This window comes from Mustela putorius, unplaced genomic scaffold (genome assembly GCF_011764305.1).
Source record: "Mustela putorius furo isolate JIRA1106 unplaced genomic scaffold, ASM1176430v1.1 tig00003867_pilon_pilon_pilon, whole genome shotgun sequence".
Taxonomy (NCBI): Eukaryota; Metazoa; Chordata; class Mammalia; order Carnivora; family Mustelidae; genus Mustela; species Mustela putorius.
In genome coordinates, this window is record NW_025422019.1 from 10,548,879 (window position 1) to 10,575,933 (window position 27,055).

Consider the following 27,055-nt stretch of genomic DNA (forward strand, 5'->3'; position numbering starts at 1 on the left):
GGGATGTCCTTGCTGGGACGGCATCACAAGGACATCTGTAGAGGAGCCGTGCTTCAGCCCTGCCTCTCCACAACCACCCATGCCAGAACAACCCTCGTCCTTCCCACGCCATCGGCTTAGAAAATACAACACCACATTTTTCACTGGTCTTCCCAGACCTCGGGGCCTGTCCAAAAGGTTTAACCAAGGGCTTTGAAAGGATCCCTCCTTTTTAGGGCAGGAAAAGCCTGTGGCAGTAATGAGGTATTTGGAGAGCTCTAAGATTCCTGTTTCTGTCCCATGTGTATTTTTTTCTTCCCCTCAGTTCTAAGACTTCCAGGTTCCTCTGCTCAGGAAGAGACCCTGAGATGGGGTATTTGGGGTAAAGAATGATTTCCCAGGGATCAGGAAGAATCTGGCACAAACATCTGAATGATTCACATGATGGAGAGATGGCTTACCATTTGCCCCACGGCTTGTTTTCCCCTTTCCTTGTTGATAGATACCTAAACAAAGCCCAGAGTATTCCCCCTCCTCCCCTGGAGTATTATCTATTTTTGCTATATGACTCAGAGCATTCAGATTTTCCAGTTCTGTGAAAGACAAGGCATGGCCTTAAGAACCCCCCCTCCCCGTGACTGCAGAGCCGCCTCACTGCCAGCTCCGTAGGCCAGATCGTGGGACTCTGCTCCGCCGAGATCAAGCAGATCGTGTCCGAGTACGCAGAGAAGGTATGTGGGGCCCCAGGTGGAGTCTTAGCCTCAGGTCATGCCCCCAGGATCTCTTCTGTGTCCCTATACCCTTCCATATCATTGATGGAGTCACGTTGTAATTCACCAGCGACATTTATCAGAGACATGCACGCCATGCAAAGCCGTCAGCATTTGTCCGTTAGCTCAGTTAATTTTCTTCTGCAGTGCCTATTTTTCTATACATATAAAGAGAAAGCCTGTCTCTCAGAGCAAGGATCACATCTGATAAATTGATGTCCGAGGTATAGCATAGGCATTTTTCCTTCTCTACCAGGCTTCTTATAACTCGGGCTCAGTTTGGTGATTGGGTAGAAGAATAAGCTTTTGCCACTTAGGAGACAAACCCCATAACTCAGCCAAGCCCAAGGCAAAATTTTTTGTTCCACTTTATTAAAAGGGTATAGAATGAACTAAAGCCTAAAAGCTATATTTCAGTGTTAGATTTTTTTCTATCCTAAGAATAGGCAGCAGGACCTTGACTATTTCAGGGAGATGGTGATTAATCATTGTGCACATAACTGATTCTGGTCCGGCTGAGATGTAGTATCGGTGAAATCAGATTTACAGGGCATTGTTTCACATCCTTCCTTTCCCAGCCATACTCAGGTCCATCGCCCTAAAACGTTGATGTGTATTAAAGCATCCAGCATTGCCTTCCCTGTCTCAGAAGCCTTGACGACAAATTAGTTATGCTCCAGCCCTCCATGCAATATTCTTCTCAAGTGATTTTGCAGAGATGATGTACTTGGGGAAAGGATGTCTCCTGAAACTGAGAGTTATGACCTTCTGTAAACACTGCAGGGGGTCACCTCCCACCAATGGGGGGTCTTTGAGCAATACAATGAGTAAAATGGCTTAGAAAGTCCGGGGGTGTGATTCTCACGTTTCCCCTACCCGCTACCCGCCAAGTCAGTGCTGCTTAATACGGGTTTTCTAATCCAGCTTTCATGGAGTCCAAAGTGTCCTCTGTTTCAGTCTGCCACCAAGGAGAGATGACAGTAGTCAAAGTGTCCTCAGAGATTTGACTGGAAAAGGACTTAGATAATCCTCAAAGTTACAGATCAGCTTAAAAGCCTTGAAAGTGTAATTGGGGAGAACGATTTATACATTGCCCCAAAAAGGAAGTTTCTTGATTGGTGGTCAGCACACAATTGGATGGCTCTTGCCTTTATATTGCCACATAGCATTGATGAATCCAGTTTTTTAAAAAAACAACTAGAAGTTGGGGTACTCACTGCAGGGGCCCTGACTTTTGTTTTCATACTCACCCACTGCCGGTAGATAAGAGCTCAGATTATTTTAAGAGGGAAACCAAGCAGGCTGACCCTCCTTTGTTGGTCATATGCCTCTCTTTGCCTGGGAGTCCTGAAGCTTACCTCTTTCCCCAGTCAGCTCTTGCATGTCTGTGTCTCCTTTTGGGTCTGTTATCCCCTGAACTTTCCCTCCTCACCCTTCTACTGTGATCTGTACCCACAACCTGTGACTGCACTCTCTACCTACATTCCATTCTGCCAGAAAAGAGTGACGTTGGAAGTAGTTTGGAACCAGTGTTTTTCCAAGGACATAAGTAATTAAACTGCTAATGAAGAATTAGAGGTTCAGGGTTCACTGCTTGATTGTGTTTTTGCATTATGTATGTAGATCATATAGCGTTAAAGGTAATGCTTTTTTAAATTATATCCTATTAATCTTATTCTCATATCAGAGTCATCTCACATTTGCATATTACCCTCCAGGGTTGGTCCCACATCTCCATGGTGGTTCCTAGTTGCAGCCATCAGGTAGGGCATCAAGAAGTCGGGTGGTACAGTTAAAAAGACAGCATTTGAAGTCATGTCTTAGATCATATCTGTCTACGTCCTAGCTGTATGACCTTGACCAATTTATTTAACCCCTTTTTGTCCTCCTATCTCCCTATGTAAAATGGAGATAATACTACTTCACTGTCAGGATTTTGTGAAGATTAAGTGAAATGTGACTAAATACCTCAAACAGTGTCTGGCACGTGAGAGCTTTTAGCTGATACTCACCTTCATTTGCTTTTTATAGTCTGCATTTTTTTTTTGTCATGTCGAATCCTAAACATTTTTTATGTTTCTAGCCTTTGCACTTATTTGAATACTAGATAATTCATGTGTTAATACAGCCCAGTTCCTCAAACATTTCCCTGTTGTTCGACTTCTAAGTTGTCTGTGTTTGCCACTGTGGATAATGCTGTAGTAAACTCTGAGCAGATAGTTTCTACCAAGAGATTTTTTTAGGAGTTGGGTGTTGGGTTATCTCTCTTTGTTGCTTTACAAATAAGTTGTAACAACACACAATACTGTCAGTGATAAAGGGGCTTCACCATGGCCCCACATTTCCAACTTTGTTCATTTGTCTAACTTGCTACTTTAGTAGCTATAAGATAGCACCTCTGCTCCTGAGAGGATGGGCCATGGTTCCATATTTTTGTTTGCTCTGTTTTGTACTATATAAATTGTCATTATCTGTACTCATTTATCTTTTGGATATGTGATGTTTTGCATATAAATTTGAATATAGTCTCTGGCGATTCACAGACCTGTACCCCTGGGGATAAAAATGTATGTTTATAAAAAATTTTTAAAAATTTGAATATAGTCTATATTCTAGATTTATATATTTCATCACTAAAGTATTTCTTGGCTTTTTTTTTTTAATATACAGTAAGTTAGCCACCATACAGTACATCATTAGTTTTTGATGTAGTGTTCAGTGATTCATTAGTTGCATGTAACACCCAGTGTTTTTTTATTTTTGATTGCTTTTCATTATAAAGAAGGAATTTGTATGTAAATCAATGGATCTTTTTATTATAGTTTCCAGGTGACCAGGTCATCATCTTTCCATGGATCCAATAAGTAATCCATTACATTTCAGTTCATCTTTTACTGATGATGTTTAATTCTTTAACTTATGTGGAGTTGGGCGCCTGGGTGGCTCAGTGGGTTAAGCCGCTGCCTTCGGCTCAGGTCATGATCTCAGGGTCCTGGGATCGAGGCCCGCATCGGGCTCTCTGCTCAGCAGGGAGCCTGCTTCCCTCTCTCTCTCTCTCTGCCTGCCTCTCCATCTACTTGTGATTTCTCTCTGTCAAATAAATAAATAAAATCTTTAAAAAAAAAAAAAAACAAAAAAAACTTATGTGGAGTTCACTTTTATTTATTCTAAAATGGGATTCATGCCAATTTTCCTCCTCCTATCCACTCTCCTAATACCATTTATTCATAATTTCTTTATACTTACTTGGAGATAGCTTATTGTATTTTTGTGGTTTTTATCTAATTTAAACTGTTTATGGACTCTTTCTTACTTTATTGGTTTATACTTCTCTAATTTTGTGCAAGTTCCATGGTGAAGTGGCTTTGTTGTAGTTGTTGTTTGCTTTATTGTTTGCTCCTGTTTTATCAGTGGCCTCTCACCAGAGAGCATGAGGAGCACAACTGTAGTTGAACAGTCGGGTTTATTGCTGGTGCTGGTGGGGGAGACTGTGCACGGGTGGGGAGCCATGCAACATCTCAGTAAGGAAGCATTAGGAAAGACTTATTGTGGGATTCTGGCTTGTTTTAGGTGATTTGTGGGAAGGACCAAGAAAGTAGGGCTTTGCTGTCTGTTGGATGTTTTAAGGAAGGGTGATCCTATAAATGATTGTCTAAATAAATTTAGTAAGATGGGGGAATGAAAAAAATTAAAAAGATGAGGTAATGAATCATGGTTAAAGCTGTGTACTGTTATTAGCCAGCATAGGGGTATGTTTGGCCATTTTTGCGATTTGAGCATTTATGAGATTTTGTCCATGTTCAGACATGATTACGGAATGCTCATGTCTTTTCCTTCATCTTCAAGACATTGTGTGATGTTGACATTCTTTGAAATTACCTATGTTTAGCAACAAGATCTAGGATGTGCAGGGCAGCTCCCAGCAACATCGAGGTCTTGTCTAGAAGGCCAGGTTGGCGCTCAGATGCCAGAGGCTGCTTTACTTCTCCTCTGCTTATTTATTTATTTGACAGTCAGAGATTACAAGTAGGTGGAAAGGCAGGCAGAGAGAGAGGAGTAAGCAGGCTCCGTGCTGAGCAGAAAGCCCAATGCGGGGCTTGATTCCAGGACCTGAGACCATGACCTGAGCCGAAGGCAGAGGCCTTAACCCACTGAGCCACCCAGGTTCCCCAACAACACACACTTATTATCTCACAGTCACTGGGGGTGAACAGTTGAGCACAGAATAGCAGGATTTTTTTGTTTAGGGCTCTCACAGTGAAAGTGCTGCCCGGGCCTGCTTTCTTATCTGAGGCTCAGCTGGGGCAGGATCCACTTCTAAGCTCATGTGGTTGTTAACAGGATTCAGCCTGTTGGCTGAAGTCCTCAGCTCTTGCTGCCTGCAGGCTGCTGGCTACCCTCGGTTCCTTGCCATGTGGCCTTCCCCAAATCACCACTTGTTTGATCACAAGGAAGAGCACCTCCTCATAGGCTAGACGTTGTAGTTCTATATAACAGCTAGGTGCATGCACTCACATATATCCCATCACTTCACTGTCTTCTCTTGGTTAGAAGCAGGTCACAGGTCCCATCCACATTCAGGGAATGGGCTTACATGAAGGCCTGAACACCAGGAGGCAGAGGGGATAGGGCTTTCCTAGGGTTGTCCACCACACTGTTTGGTTTCCGCTTTAATCTTACTGCCATGGGGCGCCTGGGTGGCTCAGTGGGTTAAGCCGCTGCCTTCGGTCATGATCTCAGGATCCTGGGATCGAGTCCCGCATCAGGCTCTCTACTCAGTGGGAAGCCTGCTTCCTCTCTCTCTCTCTCTCTCTGCTTGTGATCTCTCTCTGTCAAATAAATAAGATCTTTAAAAAAAAAAAATCTTACTGCCATGAATTGGGCTGATACCAGGCACTGGCAGCTTATCAAAAGTCCATGCCCTCACCTTTCGGGTTTCCGTAACGAATCCCTTGGAAGTGGAGATGGGATTGAGGGATGCCCCAGAGGGAGGCCTTCAGAGGTACTTGTAAGAAACCCAAATTAATCTGGTAACAGGATGGATTTCTGCTTAGTGGAGAAAAGGGACAAGATAGTTTTGGGAGTATGAAAGAGTGAAAATGATTTTGTGAGCAGGCAGTGAATCGAACAGCCGGCCTGGTGCTTGGAAAGCTGACAGGCATTAGGATATAAAAAATGTGGGAAAACACATGTGCAGGCTTCTCTTTGATTTGTAAAGTTCACAAGTTCTTCTAACAGTGTAACATGATAAATAACGCATGTGTTTCAAAGCAAGCCTCTGAGATATGTAACTCAATTTAATATGGTTCCTGTAAAGCAGCAGGGAAGAGGAATGTGAAGAAGCTCCCAGATATATAATTCATGAGTTCATGTAGGCTCTCGGCCAAAGAGCACCATCTCCCTTCTTTTCTGAAGGGTAATGCCCTTTCCAGAATGCGCTAGATGAGACACTGCTGTGCTTTTTGGTGTTGATGTCTAATACGCTCGCTGCATCTTAGCCTTCATTTTTATAGGGAAGGAGAGTCTATGACTGTCATTTGCAGAACACTAAAAAACTTGACTGTCCAAAACCCACTTCTGCTCTACGATCCTGCACTAGCTTGTGTCAGAAGAAGGGGAAGGAAGCTGAGCCAAGGAAGTAGCCAGGTCCCCTAGAAGGACAAGAAGGGACTCTCCCTAATGCCACTTACTAATGAACCCTATATCATTTCAACCACTTTAATACGTGACAGCCAGCTAAATCATTCCTTGGTCAGCATCTTCCTGAGATAGAATCTTAGAACATTTTGTTAATCTAGAAGCACAGATCTGCCTTGGGGAATCAGAAGAATCTATCCTGAGTGCCTTCTCTGTGCTCAGTGCCTTGTATGTTACGATCTTGTGAATTCTCAGAGCAGTGTGCTGCCTTCTTGCATATAATCTGCCTTCCTTCATCATTGTACTTCCTCACTTGCAGCTGAAACTCTCTGTTTATGAGTATGTGGACCACGTTTTACAGCTCTCTGCAACCTCGGAGCAAGGACCTGACAGTGTTGGTGTTCTGTATGTAAGCGTGTGATGTTATATCCATTTTGCAGATGAGGACACTAAAGGGTTGAGTCACTTGTCCAGTGTCACATAGCTAAGAAGTTCCAGGTTCGCATACAGGACTGTCTGACTTTGAAACCTGTCTCCTTGGCAAAGTAGAGTGTCTGTAGGGGCCAGCCATCATCCTTTGCCGTCATCCTTCTCATCCACCTTCCAGGTTTGCAGTGACAAATCTCTTTAGATTCTGTCACTGTCCAGCTGCCTACCTTAGGCTAAGTAGAGAGACGCTAGGTCATGTTGGGAACTAGCCACAGAAATAAGCAAAATGAAAATGGTGTGGCCCAGGCACACACACGCAATCACACCTGTGCTGCTAAAAGCTGTGGAAGTTTCTATTTGGGGTGTGTGCATGTGTGATTTTTCATATCACTTTTATAACCTTTAGAATGTAACATCCTGATGAATTTTCAGCCATCAAAGGACTTATTTGTGGAAGAAATTTTTTTCTTAATAGGTTTTGGAAATGTTCCTTTCCGGCAATTAAGAAATTCTGGCACCATTGCTTCTGAACTTTTGATTCTGAGGCCCATTCTCTGGCATTTAATTGGAAGCCCGGCCAGTCTTGAAGTTATGTCTTTCAGGAGCACCTGGGGGTGCTCAGGTAATTGAGCTGGGTGTAGCCAAAAAGAGGTCGTGGCCAGGGCATGGTCAGGAATGCACATATAAAAACACAAAGGAAATTAAGTCCCCTCTAGAGAATGCAGACAACCACATTTGATTAGGGTGGATTTTGTCCCACTTGTCCTTGTCCCTCTCCTTTGTGATAATTTATATTCCACTATGATGCAAAACCAGCTGCCTCCTAAGTTCCACGCTCCCTAACTTGGACAGTATGGGTGTGGGAGCCTTCTGTTTGCAAGGACTGGAAGCTGCCCGTAATGGTATAAGCAAAAAGGGAGTGTTTATCATAACTGGGAGGTCTGTGAATGCAGGGGTCCCAGGGACTCCAGCAGCCTTGTCTCATCTCTGCTCTTGCTTCACTTGGTTTCTCTCTCTGTTGTCACCTGCTGGCTTCACCACAGACTGTCAGTCTTCTAGCACCCTCCCCACTTCTATGCGTAGAGTCCTAAGGATGATATCTCTGGCGTGGCTTAGGTCCCATATACCTCCGGGGTCCAGTTGCTTGGGCCAGGTGGTGGCCTGCCTCTTGACGGCAGCCTGTCTGGCATGAGAGCGAGTAGGTGATAGTGGTCCCCCACAGGAAATGTTATAAACCAGGTGATGCTAGGCACTCACCATGGCCGGTGCCTACTCAGGGAATCTGTCTAACTGAATTGGATGGGATTGACCCAAAAGTGTCAGTTGCTAATATATCAGCCGTCCTCTTGCAGTAACTGCCTTCATGGTGTTGTTTCTCTACCCTGGTTTCTTATTTCCAGGTAGGGCTATTCCAGTTAGCTTTTTCAAACAGTTATAAAGAAAATCGGTATCATTTTAGAGATATGTTCAGTCTTGAGCTTTGACTTCTTTTCTGCCAGCGAACTGACAGTTGAGCCCCAAGATGGGATGATTTCCTCCTGCGGCCAACACCTGTTGTGCACACGCTGTATACTCCAGCAGTGTCCGCCGGGGGTGGGGGCCGTTGCAGGGTCCTGTTACAAGGAAGAGGTAGATGCTGCCTGCTGCCTCCGGGAGCTCCGAGTTAGCCTTCAGTCAACCCGTAAGCAGAGAAGTTACAGAATAACATGACCTATATGATCTCAGATGGATACCAGTTGCTACTTGGTTTCTGTTGCCATTTGAAATGTCAGTATATGTGCCCAATGCAAACTGGTTGGTAGAGTTTGTAAGGTTTTACAGGCGAGATAAACCTGACAGCAGGCTTGGTAGGCACAAGGCAAGATTTATTAAAGGTGCCCTCCAGCGAGGTTCCGGGACTCCAGAGAGGAGAGTTGGGGAAGTAGTGAGAGGAGTGGGTTGGGGGAGTCTTTTACCTGGGTTAAGACAGGGCATAGATTTACAGCCATATAAGGTAGGGTATTTGGTGATTGGAGGGTGGGGGGAGTCCTGTTTCCTGCATAGGTATCGGGTTACTTGTGGAAATGTGACGTGGGCATACATCCTTATGGCAGGAGAGTCAAGGGTTAAGGAACGGGTGGCCCGGTCATCATTTTATTGTTCCTCCTGCATTCCCAGAGCCACCGACCCAACAGAGTTGACATTGAACTTTTTGTCCTAGGAATAAATGGGCAGAATGAATGACTTTAAAACTATACCCAGTTGAGGTGAAATGGAAAGATATAGTTTAAGGGGGATGGGGACTGGGGAAAGTTACTGCACCCCAGGAACCTTGCTGAGATTAGCAGATCATGGAAAATTTAGCAACGGGGAGATCCTGACTCCTTTGTTATAAGAATCAGGCCCGAGTCAGAACCAATGTGGTTTCTAGTCAGCTAAGATGCAAATGTTTCTAATCCCACCAGTCCCAACATAGGAAAGCATTTTTACCATTTTTTCCAGCAGCATTAGCATGTGGAGCTTGGGAAGAAGTATGGTACCAGGGAGAATTTGTCTTCTTGGGAACCTCCTGCTGTGACCACAGATAGAAAAAAGGGTCTTCTTTTTTTTTTCCAGGGTTGGATTTTTGTACTCCTTCATTCTGGACTGCATTTCTTCATACGAGGTCACAAGTGTTAAGTTACACCCTAAATCTATCTACTTCCGGAGGGCCAAGTTTCCTCTTGCAACTCTCATCTCTGTTGCCTGATGCATAATGACTGCTCAGCAGAGGCTGACAAGTCTCTGCAGGTTTGTGCAAAGACTCACCTAGTGGCCAGGACCAGTGACTTTCCTCCCTATGACGGGCTTTTCTGTGATGTTGTGTGGCTCCACTCCTGGTAGTCTCCTTCCGAGCACTACTGACAATATGCTGTTTTCATTTGTCTCTATCTGTCTTCCTGTAAATGAGAGCTGGGATCATTGTATATTCCCAGTGCCTAACACAATACGGTTTTCATGACCATTTGTGGGAGAGAGGAAAGACAGAATAAGAAGACCTTTCAAAACTCTGTCTTCCTCCAAAGCACAGTTTAGGTTAGAAGAGAATGTAGAGGACACCACCTTTATTTGTGCATGAGTTGGTTTTACCTGATTGAACCGTGGAGGTCCAGGAGTAAGGTCTGTGTCCCCACTACCTACCACTGGGCCTCACACATAATAGGATCTGACTAAAGGGTAATTGAACGAGGTAAAGGAAGGTGGGATAGAGAGATTTAAAACTACAATCTGAATTTAGAGATTAAGGAACCCTATAAATCTGGAGAGAATGATGCTAAATGTGGGGTTAAAATATTCCAGGATTTCCTAAAATCTGAGGTACTGATACAGTAAGTAATAATGGCATAAAAAGAGAAAAAAAAATGGTATCAGCTAATTAGTTGTCGACCTAATAGGATTGTCTCAAGCCGCACAGCACAGTCTACCTTTTTAGAGTCTTTATCAATCTGGATAAAGGCACAGAATGAGTTTGTCAGATTTGGACATCATTTAAAGCTAAAACAAAGAGATGGCTACACCCCAGAGAATAGAGTCAACATTCAAAAATATCTTAGATTGAAATTAGGAGCCCAAACAAATCCATTTGTTCAAGAAGATATGCGGGAACTGTTCCATTTTACTTCAGAAAAATCAGTCACACCAATTCAGGATTCAGTGAGCTTGCCATCTGACGGGACGGTAGTTTGTGGGGAGAAGAGTGGAGAGTTCTGGATTTGTTCATGCCTCCTAAATGCACAGTGCTTTCTGGGCAGATACACTGCATTGCCTGCTGTGGAGCCCAGAGCTGCGTCTTAGATGCATCTGGGTTGCATGAATATGGGTCTTCGAGGTTCATGGGATTTCATCAGTGGGAGTCAGGGATAGTAAAAAAAAATGTTTACGTACCCCGTTTCACCAGTTGAAGCAGAGAGGGTGAATGAATAGTCCCATCCCGTCTTCAGGGCTCAGACTCCAGTCAAGAGTTGCAAAGGTCCCTTGTCAGCTAGCATATTTCTAGAGAGTAGTAACCAAGATGGAAGGGTACCGACATGTTTTACAGAAAGGGGAGATGAAAGAGCTGTGGATACTTATAGGTGAATCTGTTACCTGGAAGAGTGATTGCACTTTACCTCTGTTGCCTTCGGGAAGAATGGCCATGTACGCATTTGAGTCTTTACAAGGTCTGATTCTGTCTCTGCTGGCTTTTTGCTCCTACTATGCACATGCTTTCAAATTTGGATTGTGAGCTCATGTGTCCTGAAAATTTACTTGTAGAAATTCTTTGAAGCCTAGAGGTGAATCTCTGTTCTTCTGGGGGGGATTGGCTTTTATTTCCAGCAAGCATCTGGAGGCACCCCAGCCGAGGTCCATCGCATACGTAGTCTTGACTTGTGGGTTTTTTTGACCATCCAGGTAGTGTATGCATTTGGATTACAGAACTGGACCTGTTATGAAATCTCACTGCAGATTTTTTTTCTTCTTTCATTCATTTATGCAAAGCAGTTACTGAATTATAAAAAAATCATTGCTTGAGATCACCTGGTATTGGCAAGTACTTTCAAGAAAACAGCCAACCTCAGTGGTTATATATACCTTCCTGGAGCTCCACTTTCACTAACTCTTTGGCCTTGTAGGTTTTCTTACATTCTTGTTAGCTCATAGGGGTTTTTTTTAATATTTTAAAAATAAATATTTTGGGTTGTTTGGGTGGCTCACTCGGTTAAGCATCTGACTTGATTTTAGCTCAGGTCAGGAGTCTGCCTGGGACTCCCCGCACCACCACCCCCGACCTCCTGTGTGCATGCACACACTAAATTAATTAATCAATCCATTAATTAATTAATTTTATATCATCTGTTTATTTGCTTTCAATAGAAAGATTCATCAAGGTGCCAGAAACCGAAGTCCCATCTGTTGCAGACAGAGAACTATATCATGAGATAGGGATCTTTCTTGCTGACAACTTAGGAACCATATTTTAGTGTGGGGAGGGAAGTAATACAGGAGAGATTCCTATTTTAGGAAGAAGGTTGATATGTAGATAACCTTTGGGGTCTTTTTCATTATAAAAGTATATAGTTTTAGCTAAAGTAATCATTTTTTAGTTCTCTTAGGAATTTACTATTTTGAACAAGACTAATATTATCAAGTGACATTTAAATCTCATTCGCCTAACAGTGGAAGTTGTATCTGTCAGTTATTAGGAAACATTGAATCTGCACTAGAAGTCGTCTTAATCCACTCTGTGGTTTTGAAAGCACGTTCTTAATCTGAAATTGTTGAACGAAATTAGATTGGTTCTTTAGCCCTCCCTCCAGTGTAAACACAAATGGAATTATTTGTAGATGATTGGCATTCTTGGAGAGATACTGCACTTTTCACATAGAAATCAGTTAAGATGCCCCAAGGATTTAAATTTTTTCTGTCAAGAATTTACTATAAAGTTTCTTCTCCTGTTCTCCATCTGTCCAGCTTTGTCTCATCCTTCCAGATCAACTTCGTCTTCTTCAATTCCCTTCTCACTGTGACTGGCAATGACCAGGATGCCAGGTGCTCTAAAGACCTGTTTCTGCCTTTATCAGTCTGCTCTCAAGACCTGTTTCTGCCTTTAACAGTCTCTAGATTGCCTAACAAAAAGTATGTTTGAAAAGTAGAGCTATCAGCTTTCCATTGACGTGGTTGACTCTTCAGTTTAGCTCTAGAATAAACAATGATATCTGCAGAAAAATAACTTCCCATTAAACAAAGCACTTCGCATAGCACCATCTCTAGACTCAAAGGCAAACAGAGGAACCTACAAATTCATGTGAACTATGGGCCTGTAATGTGCATATTATTCATTTTAATTGGGCTAGAGAGATATCACATATGGAAATGGCATTTAATGTTCTGGTATTAATGTGTATTAATGCTTTGCAGATTAAAATTAAAGGGATTGCACTTAGCAATGAGAATTGCTACCTATCAATGAGAGAAAGGATGTTGAAAGCCCATGTCTGCTTATTAGAGCATATCATAACAGATAGATTAAGTTTGTAGAGTGACTTCAAGGTCTTTCTGTGAACTCTAAGTGTATTTTCTCTATGCATATAGTTCTCTGAATCACCTATCTAGTGAAAGAACTTTCCTCTCTCAATGCTGTATAAGTGATGGGTGGGCCCACTCTTCTGATTGGAGTTAAGGGTACCCCAATGCATGGTTGGTTCCAATACATGATTCTCAAGTGAGCCAGTCCCCTTAGATTAAAGTAGTGGTTCTCAAAATTTTCGTTTCAGGACCCTTTAAGAACTCTTAAAAACTACTGAGGTCTCAGTAGCTTACATATTAATTCATTTACAGAGGATAATAATAAATGCTTTATATATTAATGTCAAAGCAATGATACTAATACATGACATGTAACATCTGGAAAACTTCACTGTATAATAATGAGAGAATGAGAATGAAAAAATGACATTTTAGTATTATGAAAAAGATTTTGACCCCAAAGACCCCTGTCATGAAGCTCTTGAGGGACCCTGTGGCTAAAAATTAAATCTAGATGGAAAGATAGTGAGAGAGAGAGAAAAAGAGAAAGAAAGAGCTAGCCAACCAGCCCCAAAACCTTCTTTCCAGATATCAAGATAGCTACTGGTTTTCCTGCAAGAAGCATTTCTTGGCAGCGAAGTCAGAGGCCTTGATTTTAAAACAGTGTTGTGGGTATGCCAGGTAGGTAGAAGAACTTGGTGGGAAATACACTTTCCATGGTCTTAGGACCCTGGCCATAAAAGCAGTTCATTGGCAGGAAGACCTGCTAAAACTTGGAGACACCATCAAGCCAAGCCAGAGGTGCAGAACAGCACTGAGTGAGTATGTGCTTGCCCCAGTGGACTAGAGGGAGTCCTGGGGGGTAATCCTGCCAGCCCACAGCTCTGTCTGGTCCAGAGCCACAGAGGCAAGTTGGAGGAGGTCAGAATATTCAAGATAATCCTGACATCAAACAGAGGGACATAACCTGTGGGGTAATTCCAGTGGACAGGGAATTCTCTTTCAGATGTCAATAAATCGTGAGCTGGAAGGCTTGGGTAATTCTCCAAGTTACATTAAATGCTGTGAGGATATGCCAAAGACATGCTGGAAATCAGTGTCCAGCAATCTGAGTTGGATGTTAAAACCCAAATCTGAAAATGAACTATAAGAAAAAGCTATTAAATATATAGCAGACAGGGACGCCTGAGTGGCTCAGTTGGTTAAGCAGCTGCCTTCGGCTCAGGTCATGATCCCAGCGTCCTGGGATCGAGTCCCACATCAGGCTCCTTGCTCAGCAGGGAGCCTGCTTCTCCCTCTGCCTCTGTCTGCCATTCTGTCTGCCTATGCTCGCTCTCTCCCTCTCTCTCTCTGATAAATAAATAAAATCTTTAAAAAAAAAAAATATATATATAGCAGACAAAAGTGGCCAAGTTAATAGCATAGTTCAGGGTGACACGATCAAGTAAAGGAGATATAATTAGCTCATTATAATTGTTTCTGACAAGTGATTTGGAAATCGAGAGGAAGTGGTCCTTCCTCCTCCCTCTTTTTTTATATACTCAAATTATTTTCAGAAACAATGCTCCCTCCCCAGACTATAGGTTGTGAATATCTTGATACGACCAAATGTATTTTTAAATGTTAACTCCAATTTCCAGAGATCTAATAAGCTGGAATATGTTAGTTGACATTTTCCGAAATCCTGGTTTTCAAGGCAAGGTGTGTTGCAGTACCAAATGCTCAGTTTTTCTATTTCTGTTATGGCCTACCAGTCTAGGAGATGGAAAGTGATGTTCCTTACTGTTTTATGCAGCCACATCCTGCTGGTTGTTCCCCACCTCCGGAACCGTTAAGTAGCAAAAACTCATCATCCGTTAGTAGTGCTGCTGAATTATTCAGGGAAATCCTTAACCAAAATAAATGGTGACTATTCCATCCAGTTTCTCCTCTCACTTTCCCATCTCTTTTCCCCGTGGACAGATTTTCCAGACTTTCAAGGCTTATGATCACTGTTAAAACATGCAAGAAAAAAATCGAATACCCAAACAGTTTTGTTGCACTTGGGCTTAAAGTCAGTGCTTAGTTAGGTATGGGATACTTCCAGTTGAAAAGGGAAATGTGGTAGAAATGGGCGTTTGTTTAATAAAGCTCATTTAAGCCCTTATATGACCATCCAAGAAGTACTGGAAGGACTCCTGTTACAACAGGATCAACCTTTTAATTTGTTTGTCCTGAGGCTGGTGTTTGTGTTCAGAGTCCATATCAAGCTCCATCCTCCTCTGTGTGGTTTGTCAGTGCTGTTGCTGCTTCACCGAGAAATCTCTCCCCGACTCCCTTCAAGGCCTGGCAGGTCCCTGCCACCTGTGCAACCCTTTTTCTCCCTCGCCTCCCCTCGCCTCCCCCCACTTCCCCCCGTCCTGCTGCCCCATCAGCAGCTTCCATCCCTCTCAGCTCTATCATCTGTGGACACCAAAAGAGTAGAAATAAGAAATGGTTAAAAGGGAATGGATCCGTGGACGGGGAGAAACAAGTGAATAGGCTGTTGCTTTTCATTTTAAGTGCTTCCAGACAGTTACTGCTTTGATGGTGCCAGTTGCCTCCACATAACCATATTATTATATGTGTTTCTGTGCTTCTGCACATGCCGTTCCCTCTGCCAGGAATGCAGATTCCGTTGGTAAGGGTCTTGATCGTTGTGTTGGCTCCTCACATCTGGACCTGGGTGTTGCATAGGACCCCATGGCTGAGCTGGCTTGGTTTGGACAAGCTGCCAGGTAGTGCTCTGCCCAGGGTGAGCAGGGCTGGGTCTCTTACGCAGACTGAGGTGGGCTTACTAAATCCTTTGGGCTTGCCCTCCGTGTTTCCCACAGCAGTCTGAGCTGTCAGCCGAAGAAAGTCCAGAAAAATTAGGAACCTCTCAACTTCATCGTCGCAAAGTCATCTCCTTGAATAAGCAGATTCTACAGAAGACCAAACATCTGGAAGAGGTTGGTGTTTTCTTTTTATAATTTCTTTCAAGTAATATAAAGCTTTTCTTGAATATGAAGGGAGAAACCAGGGAAGGAGTGAAGATATTCATGTTAGAATGGAGGTTCTAGAACAGGGATTAACATCCTACAGCCCTTGGGCCAATCCAGCTGCCACCTGTTTTTACAAGTAAGGTTTTCTTGAAATATATGCACATCAACTTGTTTACGTATTTTCTGTGGCCGTTTTCAAGCTCCAGGGCAGAACTAAGTAATTGCAGCAGAGACCACATGGCCCAGAAAGCCTAAAATATTTACTACTTGGCCCTTTCCAAATGTGGCTCACAAAGCCTAAAATATTTACTGTCTGGCCCCAACTGAAAAAATTTGCCAACCCAGTGCTAGAAGAACATCACAAGACTTAAGGATAGCATTTATTGGGTGCCTGGGTGGCTCAGTGGGTTGAGCCTCTACCTTCGGCTCGGGTCGTGATCTCAGGGTCCTGGGATCAAGTCCCGCTTCGGGCCCTCTGCTTGGCAGGGAGCCTGCTTCCCCCCTCTCTCTGCCTACTTGTGATCTCTCTCTCTCTCTATCTCTCTGTGTCAAATGAATAAAATCTTTAAAAAAAAAAAAAAAAAAAGAATAGCATTTATTGATTGACAGTGTTCACTGAGCGCTGCTCCATGCTAGGCCTAAAACTCGGCAGTGGAGATGAACGAAGAACTAACTTATTCTTTTCACACAACATCCTTGTGGAGGAGGTATTGTTGTTCTCCTCCTTTTATGAATAAGGAAACTGAGAAACAGAGACATGAGGTAGTTTTGCCTGTGATTACACAGCTTACTAATGGTAAAACCAAAATTTTGAATATATAGATCTACCTCATTGTTTCTAATTGACCCCATAACGCAACATAGTGTATATGTACTATAATTTACTGTACCTGGCCCCTGTTCACGGGTATGTAGATTGTTTCAGGGCTCCCCCCCCAACTGCAAATTTACACTACCATGAACATTTTTGTAAAACGGTCATCTTTGTGCAAATATGTATTTGTATAAGAATGACTTTAGGAAGTAGGATTGCTGGGTCAAAAATACAGGCATTTTCTATTTTGCTTAAAACCATCAAATTATTCACCAAACATTCTACCAGTTTGTATGTTTATCAATAGTATAGGAGAGAATCCAAACTCCTTAAATCCAGGAACCCCTGTTCCAAGATCATGCAGGTGGAAAGTAAGCAGGAGGCACTCATGGCCTTGGTAACAACCATGGGGAGAGTCCTACCCCAACAGAGAAATGGGAGAAGGGCCAAAGCAAGAGATGGAGTAAAGAGTATCTCATGGCCCAACAGGGGAATGCATTATAGAGGCATAGAACTAGAATGTAGCTAGTAGGTAGCTGAGCAGAAACCTGACATTGAGGAAGGAAAGAGGAATCCGGAAAGGGGATGGTAATCTACTGCTGAATTTGGGGCTGGGTCTAGGAGTTAATTTTGAAGAAGAAAACGAGGGCAGGATGATCATGAAGGATTCCAGCAAGATGAAAAGTAGGCTAAGCTACTGAGACATCCCGTGTTTGGGAAAAGATGGTCAGATGAGCAGATGAAGAGAGCTCTTATAAGTTAAATTAATCAAGTGGAAGAAATGAGTCTTCACTTCTTAGCAGGCTACGTCCCTGCCAAGATCCAGCTCGCATGAGTCTTTGTTGTGAAGCCTGCCTGAGACATGCTGATAAGCCAGACTGTCCTGGGACCTCCTCTGGGCCTGGCTCTTCCCCAGATATTCTCATACTCTGATCCCTAGTGCACTTGTCCACCTCCTTGCGGGTAAGGACTAGGTCATGTTCCTCACCTTCTCCTAAATGCCTCATGTGAGCAGAGCACTGGGTAAATGTTAGATGGGGGACTGGGTGAGTGCATGGGTGAGAGGTGGACAGGAAGGTGGGAAATGCCAGGACCCCTTCCTGGAGCCACAAAAGGGCTTCAGGAGTTCAGTCACTAGTATTTCAAAAGAAAAATTCTCCAGAAATAATTCTTCTCTGCCAATTACACAAACATGTCAGTGAAAGTTCTCATTGCACAGATGGCTTCCTTGAAAAGGGAGAAGCCAGAGCCTACCTGCTTCCCTCCTTTATCACTCTTGCTCTCTGCTTGAATTGGCTTCTTGATAGGCCTTTTTGGAAATGTAACCATTCATCAGTTATGAAGACTAGAAGCATGATTTAGGAGTAGTGATTCCTGAAGGCAGCATAATTCTTTAATGGGTTACTTAAACATTTCAGGATGGGGCAAGTTACTTTGAAGCAATCATTGAGATACAGGATATCTTTGCTAATTTGAACGCGGGTAACAGCCAGAGTCTGTTTTCATTTTCTGCCACTTCCCCTTTTCAAAAGTGGAAATGTGTAGACTCTGAGCTTTCAATGAATGTTTTCAGATTTTTAAAAGTTCATAGCACAAGAATATATCTTTTAGTAAGGAAAAGAGAAATGACATTTTCCTGATGTAAGTTTGCAATCATGTAACTTTGAACAGGAAAGGTCATTCATCTTCTGTCTCTTCGTGTTGAAGTCCTGAATTCTTTCATCTATCTCAGATTGTTTGCCAGCCAGTCATATTCTGTGCTAGCATCCTGAGTTGTGAAATGCAGTTTATATTCTGGGAATGGGCACAGTGGGTAAGTGAACTGGCTACTTTTCCGTAGCCATACAGAAAAATTAGACCTGGATTTGATCAGTTAGCAGCCGTGAAACTTTCGTCCAGTAACTTAACCCCTCAGAGTCTTTAGTTCCTCATATGAAAAATGAGAAAAACGTCTTCTTCCTTAGAATATAAGGATTCAGTGATAGGATTCATGTAGAACGCCTCATTTGTCCCCTGACATACAGTTGGTGCTAACTATATGAATTTTGTCTTCATCTGTTGTCAGCAATCATTCTAAAATTCCCACATTCACTCAGTTTAAATCTCTGTTGAATTTCCATTTTCCCCTCTGTGAGATGGGGATCCCCTCATAGCTGTGCTGTTTTGAGGACTGAACAAGAGCCGATATCTTTTCCCTTTCTTTTCCAGCTGCAGGCAAGTCATACCAGCCTACAAGCCAGATACAATGAAACAAAGCAAACTCTGACAGAGGTGAGATTTTCAGAACCGCTTTTGATCTGCATCATTAATGGAACACCCTGGATTGTCAGCCTTTGTGGACTCTGAGGGCTCAGGGGCCATCTGGGGACAAAGGATAAGCACATTGTAGCACATGACCCCTGCCATCAGTTTACCCACACTGCCATGTTCAAAAGCCTCAGCAATCTTGGCAGGGGACACTGCCATGGGCCATAAGGATGGGGAAGGGCTTTCTGGGGAAGGCCAGGCTGATGGGCGGGGCATGGGCCTCAGAATTTGAAGTGGGCCCCACTCCTCTTAACCTCCACAAGCCGCAGGCTAGAGAACAGCTCCAAAATCCTGAATTCCTGAAGAATGAGGGGGTTTCTTTTTATAAGATGAGAGAACTGCAGAGGGCTGTAATTTGTTATTCAGAATTGCCGGTTTTCTTCTAGGTGGGATGGGGGACAGGGTCTCAGAGGAGGAGGGGTGGTGGTAGGAGTATTTCAAACCATGTGACCTGTTTTCTCACCTGCTTTTGGAGTGTGCCATCTCCTGTCAGTGTTAGTGTTGTTTTCCTCCCACTGCTCATTGCCTAGGAAACCAGGCCAAGAAAACAAACACTGTGTCAGGAGGGGAATTTCGATATTTCTGTCCCTCGCGTCTCCATAGAAAGTTGTCCTCATCTGGATCTGATGGTCTCTCCTCTGTTATTTTGGTGCTCGGGCCCTAGCTGTACTCTACAAGGACCACATGCGGGGTGGGGCTCTGCCCAGGACTTTCTGAACCAGGTGGAAACAGGACTGATCTTCAGAGATCTCTCTGAGACCAAGGAAGCCCCCCTTTTCTTTAAATTTCACATGAAATTTGCCTAAAGTTCTTGTTTCTGTAGCCATGTGTTGCACTCAGTTCATTGCCTTGTTGTCAGATTGACAAAACTTTGTAATTCTGACTTGGGCTAGTCTCTTCAGTGATTGTCAGAATGTTTGAAAAGGGCAGGCAAAAGAATGTGAGTTGGAATGAATTCTTTGTCCTTCTCTCCAAAGATGCCTGTGTTGCATTTGTACAGATGAGCTCTCTTTACGCTGTTCTGTGACTGCATTCCTATGAGTTGGATGGCAGACTCCTGGGGGGAAGCCCTGCTGCTATCTAAATGTTAATGCCACAGAGTCCCTGGCATGAAGCTTGCCAAGTCATGGATCAGTCTTTATATAACCATCTGGGGGAGATTAAAGGCAAAGCATCTTGATATCAGTTTCCTAGGACACTTAACATGCCTTAGGATATAAATCCTAAGTGGCTCTGAAGTCATTTTCTTTGTACTGAACACTAAATCAGATATTTGTTGAGCTCCTTTGATGTGCTAGAAGGGTAGGGATGTGATTTAAGTCGATAATAGGAGCTGGTGTTCTTTCCTTAGATAATCATAGTAGCCGACCTCAGTGTGTGCTGGTGTGCTCCAGGCACCTGCCTTGTACTGGTCCCCTGACTCTCCATAACCACACTGGCAACGCTCTTACCATCCTTGTGCTGCAGATGGGGCACTGAGGCCGTGCAGAGGCTGCCAGACTCCAGCACTGGCTGTCCGGCCCTGCCTCTCCGAGGGCTCACTCACTGTGTAGTAGGGCACTCACCCCGAGTCCCATCTTGGGAAATGGGATCTGTACCAAACCGAGCGCTCAGCAACTTCTGGAGAAGCCTGCCTGGTCAGAATACTGAAGACCAGACGCCTGGATAAGTGGTGAACTTCACCTTTGGGCCTCAGCCTCCTTATCTGTTTCAGTCAAGGGCTGGCCAACACAAGTACTCAGACCCCTTTCCCCTCCTGGTGCACTGGTTTCACCTTCTTGGTGACACCTGCCCTCCCAGGATAACCTGGCAGTACCGAAAAACAGGGAAGACCTGTCTTTCCAGCAGATTGAGTAAAGTGGAGCAGGGCAGGGAAGGTCGAGGACAGATGGCAGCACTTGACAGCTGCAGGGAGGCTGTGCGCCCTTGCTTCGGCAGGCCGCCTGCCTCTAGCCTGTCCGCTTTTTAATTTCAGCAGTCACGACTTTAATTTCCTGTGTGTAAGGTTCATTCTTTGTAGTATATGCAATATTCTCTCCCATTTCTCTAAGCGCGTTAATTGTATCTAAGGTTTTTCTTGATCTATAAACTTTCGTCAGATCAAAATTCATTTGTTCTATTTTATCTTTCTCATTTATGGTTTTATCGTTCTGCACATGAATTTGATAGTTCTTGGTGGCATGCTTATCTTTGATTCTGAAACTTCCCATTACCAACTGTGTGGATTCTGTACCCATTGTATGCAGCGGGCTTTATGTGATTATTCTAGAAGGGTGGGTTCTCCTGTTGGGTGAGATCAGCCAGTAGTAAGTGGTACGGGGCGTCTGGACACTCCACCTTTCACCCCGTCTCGGTCTCGCCAGTTCCGGGATCCTGCCTGCCTCTAGGGCTTGAGCTCCAGCTGGACGTTAGAGGAGCCGGCGTCTCCGCTTAGCCCAGCTGCTCCTGCTGTGATCCCAGCCCTGCAGACCACTCTTCCCATGTCTGCTGATCCCACACAGAGGCCTCCCAGGCCCTGCTTCTCTCTCAGCCACCTTCTTGGCCCCGAGGTACCTGCTCCGTTGTTTGAGCGTAGTCATCTGGGTTTTTTAGGGCTGGAGGCAAGAAGGGCTGATCGCACCTTGTGCTCTTCTGTTTTCAGCTAGTACCCTTGGAACATTTTTTAACTTGTTTTTTGTTTATTTGTTTGTTTTTTGAGTAGGTAACACAATTCACACAGTTCAAAATTCAAAAAGCACAAAGGTTGTAGCACTGTAACCCAACCGTATAGTTACCCTCTCCAGAGGGGAACCAGTCTCTTAAGACTCAGAAATATTTCATGCACATACAAGGAACATGTATATCCTTTCATACATGTCTACATGCAGGGTATGCATTCCCTCCTACACACTGGAAAGACAGGGCATCAGTTTTTCTGTACATTGTTTTCCTCCAGCTAACAGTAGATCCTAGAGATCATCCTTAAAAAGCTGCTTTATTCTTACCTTTTCTTAACAGCTTAGCATTCCATGTTATAACAGTACACCTTATAAATGGAAATATGAGTTTCTTTAAAATTTCTTTTTTAAAATCCTCACCATTTGACTCAGAAAAAGAAAGTGAAGTTATTCAAGAGGATGGACTTAACCCTTCCCCTGCTAATAGCCATGCATGGCATTTCAACCAGGTCTGTCGCTTGTAGCCTCTTATTCCCCCTTCCTCCTGACCTGCCAAAGGGCCCCTGCTGTCCACATTGCTTTCGGCTTCCCACCTGCCTGCTGCTGTGGTTTACAGCTATTGCCAAGGTTCACAGCTATTGCCAAGGTTCTTGGACCATCAGAATGTGTCTTAAAGGGTCCAGTGTTGACCTTCCCTGTTGTGCTCCCCACCCCCATCCTGTTTCCCTCGTCTACCTGTTTTCTCAGCGTGCAGCCAAGTCCGGAGGCCCCGGCCAGCTGCCGGACGTGGGGCGCAGATGTGAGCCGGGGGAGGGAAGACGCACTCACTCTTCGGTCCTCCCCAGTCCCCAGCAGCAGCACCTCCTCTCTATGTCTCTCTCTCTCCTCCCCTCTCTCTCTCTGTGTCTCGCAGCTGAAGCGTCACAGTGAGAAACTGGACAAAGAGCAGGCAGCCCTGGAGAAGATAGAATCCAAAGCAGACCCCAGGTGAGAGATTTCTGCCTGTGTGTGTTTCCTCCCTAAAGAAAGTAAGTCTGCCAGTGCCGGGTGGTTTGTTTTGAGCACAGGGCTAAGGAGCCCAGGGTCACTGCCTCCAGCCCCGAGTCAGTCATTTCCTTTCACACACCTGATCCAGAATGTGGCAACTCGCCATTGCTCAGGCACCTGCTGACATACGGGGCCACATGGACTCTGCCACCTCCTTCACCTGATTCCCCCTGGGAGCCAATGCAGCACGTTCTTGATTTTGCTTTTTTGGGGGTTTTTGTTTTTAAGAACCAAATAATACATTCACAGAGCAAAAAGACATGTGGTGAAAGTCCTCCTCCCACCCCCATGCGCCAGCCACCCAGTTCTCCTCCTTAGAGTCAGCCCTTGCTACCAGGTTGGTTTTTTTTACTGGTGACATTTCAGCCCTGCCTCCTTGGTATTAAAGGTGCAATGTTTTTGTCTTTTTTTTTTTTTTTTTCATTTTAAATTAATTGTCTTTAACAATTTAAATTACATGTAAGACACACTTACTTTTGACCTTCTTAGCTCCAAAGCAGTTAGTTGGTCCATGCTCCCTAAGTGTCACTCAAGTGATACTGTAAATCCTAAAAACTTCCAGCCCAGACTGAGTAGTCCCAGGTTTGAAGGACACTTTTAGCAAAGAAGGACCCACAGATTATTTGGCTTGGTAATTAGAGTCCCTTCTCTCACGATATGGAGCAAGTCCTGTCAGATACTTGTATTTTTATTTTCAAATTAATTCTTTTAATGACCTTAAGCAAGTTGTTTCCTTTTCCTGGAAATTAGGAACAGGTTGTGATGCTGTCTATGCTCTGAGTACTGCTGAGTAATTGGTACCAAGGAGACCCAGGGCTCTTGAACTCACTGATGTCTCTGCAGTTGACATTTTAATTCTACATTCTATGGTATTTATTTGATCGTGGCCTGATGGACTTGGGTGTATAAATGAGTAATAATGTCAGTTAAATGGTAGTCAGTTAAATGGTAGTAAATGGTAGTCAGTTAAATTATTGTTTGTGGAGAGCCCATTGGAAGCTCTTGCGAGAGACAAGGGAAATTAAGAAGGGAGTCCCTTTTTAGCTGGGGGCTAGGTTTTAGTTGTGATTCAAAAAATCATAACAGCTTTCTGTATGTCATTGTTTGGTCTTCCTTTTTCAGTCTCCTGCAGAACTTGAGAGCACTTGTAGCCATGAATGAAAATCTGAAAAGTCAGGAACAAGAGTTTAAAGCACATTGTCGAGTAAGTGTTGCTTGATGTCAGCAGACCTTGAACCAGACTCTTGTGAAATGCATCACCTTACTTCCCCTTGTCCTCTTATGGCGTCCTACTCAGGTGCCATCGGAAAAGCCGATTCCCGGAGCAGTTCTGTCAGTTGAGTAAGAGGAACAGGGTGTGACAGTGGGTGCTCCCCATGGTACCGGAAGTGAGTGAGATTAGTACCTGGGTGTGCCAAACCCCAGACTGAGAGCACAGTCTCACAAACACAGTCTACAAACATTAACTTACGAACAAGTATCTATTTAAAAGTTTCATGAAGTGTGAAGGAATAGCCTCATGTGACCCAGGGCTGTCCCATCAGCGTAGGTTGTCTGTGGGTCACGGGAGAAGCCCTTGCCCCTGGCGGTCTGGCGGTGGGGCGGTGTGTGCCCAAGTCCATTTACTAGCACTCTGAGTTCTGTCAATGTTTGTTTCCCTTTTAAAGGAAGAGATGACACGGCTGCAGCAGGATATTGAAAACCTGAAAGCTGAGAGAGTACCGGGCGGAGATGAAAAGGTAAATGCAGGCTCCGGAGGACCTGTTAGGTGCTGCTGTGACTTACCAGTGGAAGGATTTCTGGGGGACTCCAGCAGTGAGTCTGATGCTGAGAAGGACCAGCCCGTTTCCCGGTCCTCTGCACGCACACTTCTCAACTGTTTTCCTCACAGGATTACCTTAGATTTCCGTGGCTGCCCTTTCTCCTCTGCTGGCGGGTAAAAAGCAGCAGTGGGTGTGCTCAACAGCAGCTCCAGACAGGACTAACCAAATGACAGATCTGGCCTCTCCTTCCATTTAGGGAAGGGTATTTCTAGGAACCCGCTGTTGCCCGTGCAGCACGTCCTCTAAGTGTTTTACTGCTTTATTCATTCCGTCCTCCACTCCTGCCTAGCTACAGGCCCCACTCCTAAAAGGCAGCAGTAAGCAAGGAACTAGAGGTAGTATCAGAGCCCCAACAGCACTGAACATTGCTGGGCATATGGAACATATCTGCTCAGTGCTCTCAGGACAGAGGCCTTGGTCCTCCAAGGAGCTAGTGTGAATTTCCATTAAAAGTTAAGTTAAAACACAGGCCAGAAAGAAAAATGTTTCTCTCACCAAATAAGAGTGTAGGGATTGCTGTTTGTGTTTTCCCTTCTCACAGTTCATTCCCGGCTCATTCTCTGAGGCCCTCTAGGCTGAGGATGCATGAGCTGGACCTGGTCTCTGACCCCCCTTAACCACACTCTCTCTCTTTAGAACTAGCTTGGGCAGCTCAAGGCTCAGGGAGGGGACGGGACTGGTCCAAGCCAACCAGCACCCATCTGCGTGCCCTGAGCTCAGGGACCGTGCCCCTGGCTGTGTCCAGTCCGGCCGGCACCCGTCTGCATGCCCTCCGCTCGGGAACCGTGCCCCTGGCTGTGCAGCACGTGTATCTTGGAGTTGCCTTCATGCTGCTGGGACAGGCCTGGCACGGAGGAATAGCAGAGTCTGGCCGTGCAGTGCAGTGGTGTCCTGGGACCGTCAACACCCAGATGGCCTTTCCAGTTGTTTCTAAAACTCTGAACCTTTAGGGCTGAAGTCATCAGCCCAGTCAGCCTCTGAGTTTGTACAAATCAGACTTTCAGGATCCTGTTTTTCTTCTTGGCAGTCCCATCTTGTTAGAGGGATTAGACAGTTGCCGTTTACCTTGTTTGGGTGTGACACCCATTTAGGAACAATTTAAAATCTGGGGCCTGAAAACGGTCAGTGAACTGTTCCCCATGCCCACCCCGACTGCTTCCTGCAGCACAGACCCACAGCTTCCGTCCCATTTCCCTTACTCAGGAAAGTGTGTGTTCCTTTTCTTTGTTTCAGAGCCTCTCTGCTGGAGAGCCACGTGGTGGCCTAACCCCCGTGATGACTCATAGTGTAAGTGCCCGCCTACCCATCAGCACTGCCACTGTCTTCCTCGGGCGCAGTGGCCAGCACTGTACCCTCCCCTGACAGCTTCTCCTGCCGACTTGTCTTCTCTAGGACACCGCTTCACAGGCGGGGGTCTTGAGGGCTTGCCCCATTGTATGCTTGTAGCCCCTCAGACAGAAGCGGGGTCTCTGCAGGGATGGCCCTGAAGACTGCCGTACTGGTGGAGTTTCTCCCACAACTCTGTGCCTGTCCCAGGCATCTGTGTCTGCTCTGGCGTCTCGGCTGAGGAGGAGAGGCTCATGACTTGGCCGTACAGGCTTGTCACAACACATAGGCTCTAAGGGGGTGGAGGTGATGCACGGGGAAAAACTCTCTACCATACTACAGTTCAAGGTCAGCAAACTGTAAAGAGCCAAATAGGAAATACTTTCAGTGTGGTGTGCCAGCCCCACTCTAGCAGCCATAGTCAGTATGCAAATGAAAGGACATAATTATGTTCCTATAAAACTTTATCTACAAAAATAGGCAGTGAGGCTTAGCTCAACAGGCAAGTTTGCTGACCCCTGTTCTGAGTTAAACCCATGCTCCCCACACTCCAATAAACATCCAGGAGAAAGAAAAAAAGGAAAGGAGGAAGAAGAGCAAAGCAGGAAAGCCTCTAAAGGTTTGCCTCCTATAATGTTCACCTCTTCCCCCCGTGGCCTCAGACTGAGCTTCAGGAGTCCTGTAGTACAGCCGTGTGGGGTTTGGGTGCCACCAAGCCCTGTGGAGGAGACGGAGGATGTGTGTGTGTGTGGGGGGTGCTTGCACGTGTACATACATGTGCTGGGGAGAAGCCCCCTCTGATGCTGTTCGTCGCTTGCTTTGGTGCAACAAACCACGTCACCGTGTCTCTTACCTCACTGGGCTCAGCACAAGCTAGTTCCTCTCTTGTGCTTCAGTGCTGTCCAAAAGAACTTTCTGCAGCAAGGGCAGAGTTCTGTATCTGCGCTGTTCAGTACGACAGCCATCAGCTCCTTGTGCTATGGAGCCCTTGACACGCAGCTGTTGCAATTGAGAAACTGAATATTTTTAAATTTCATTCAATGTAAATTTAAATAGCCACACACACCTAGCGTCTATCACGTTGGACAATAGAGCTCTAAGTAGAAACAAAGAAAGCAAACCAGTATCACTATAAACACGGCGACTTCGAACAACAACTTCCTTAATAATTATCTTATCATCATAGTTTTGGAGGGGGGGAGGCACATAAATTTGGAGGATACTTCACTTAAATGTGCTA

General features: G+C 44.7%; 1 protein-coding gene across 3 annotated transcripts in view; it reads left to right on the plus strand.

Annotated features, from left to right (window-relative positions):
• The window catches only part of CCDC93 (coiled-coil domain containing 93), a 91,721-nt gene that overhangs the window by 40,638 nt on the left and 24,028 nt on the right, over positions 1–27,055 (plus strand). For all 3 annotated transcript variants that reach the window (XR_006602433.1, XM_004759746.3, XM_004759747.3), the window contains exons 11-17: positions 624–710; positions 15,692–15,808; positions 18,864–18,926; positions 22,533–22,606; positions 23,789–23,870; positions 24,334–24,405; positions 25,723–25,776. Coding sequence is in view for 2 of the 3 variants with exons in the window: in XM_004759746.3 (XP_004759803.2) it covers positions 624–710; positions 15,692–15,808; positions 18,864–18,926; positions 22,533–22,606; positions 23,789–23,870; positions 24,334–24,405; positions 25,723–25,776 (549 nt within the window). In the remaining variant the exon portion in view is untranslated. The remainder of the gene's footprint in view (positions 1–623; positions 711–15,691; positions 15,809–18,863; positions 18,927–22,532; positions 22,607–23,788; positions 23,871–24,333; positions 24,406–25,722; positions 25,777–27,055) is intronic.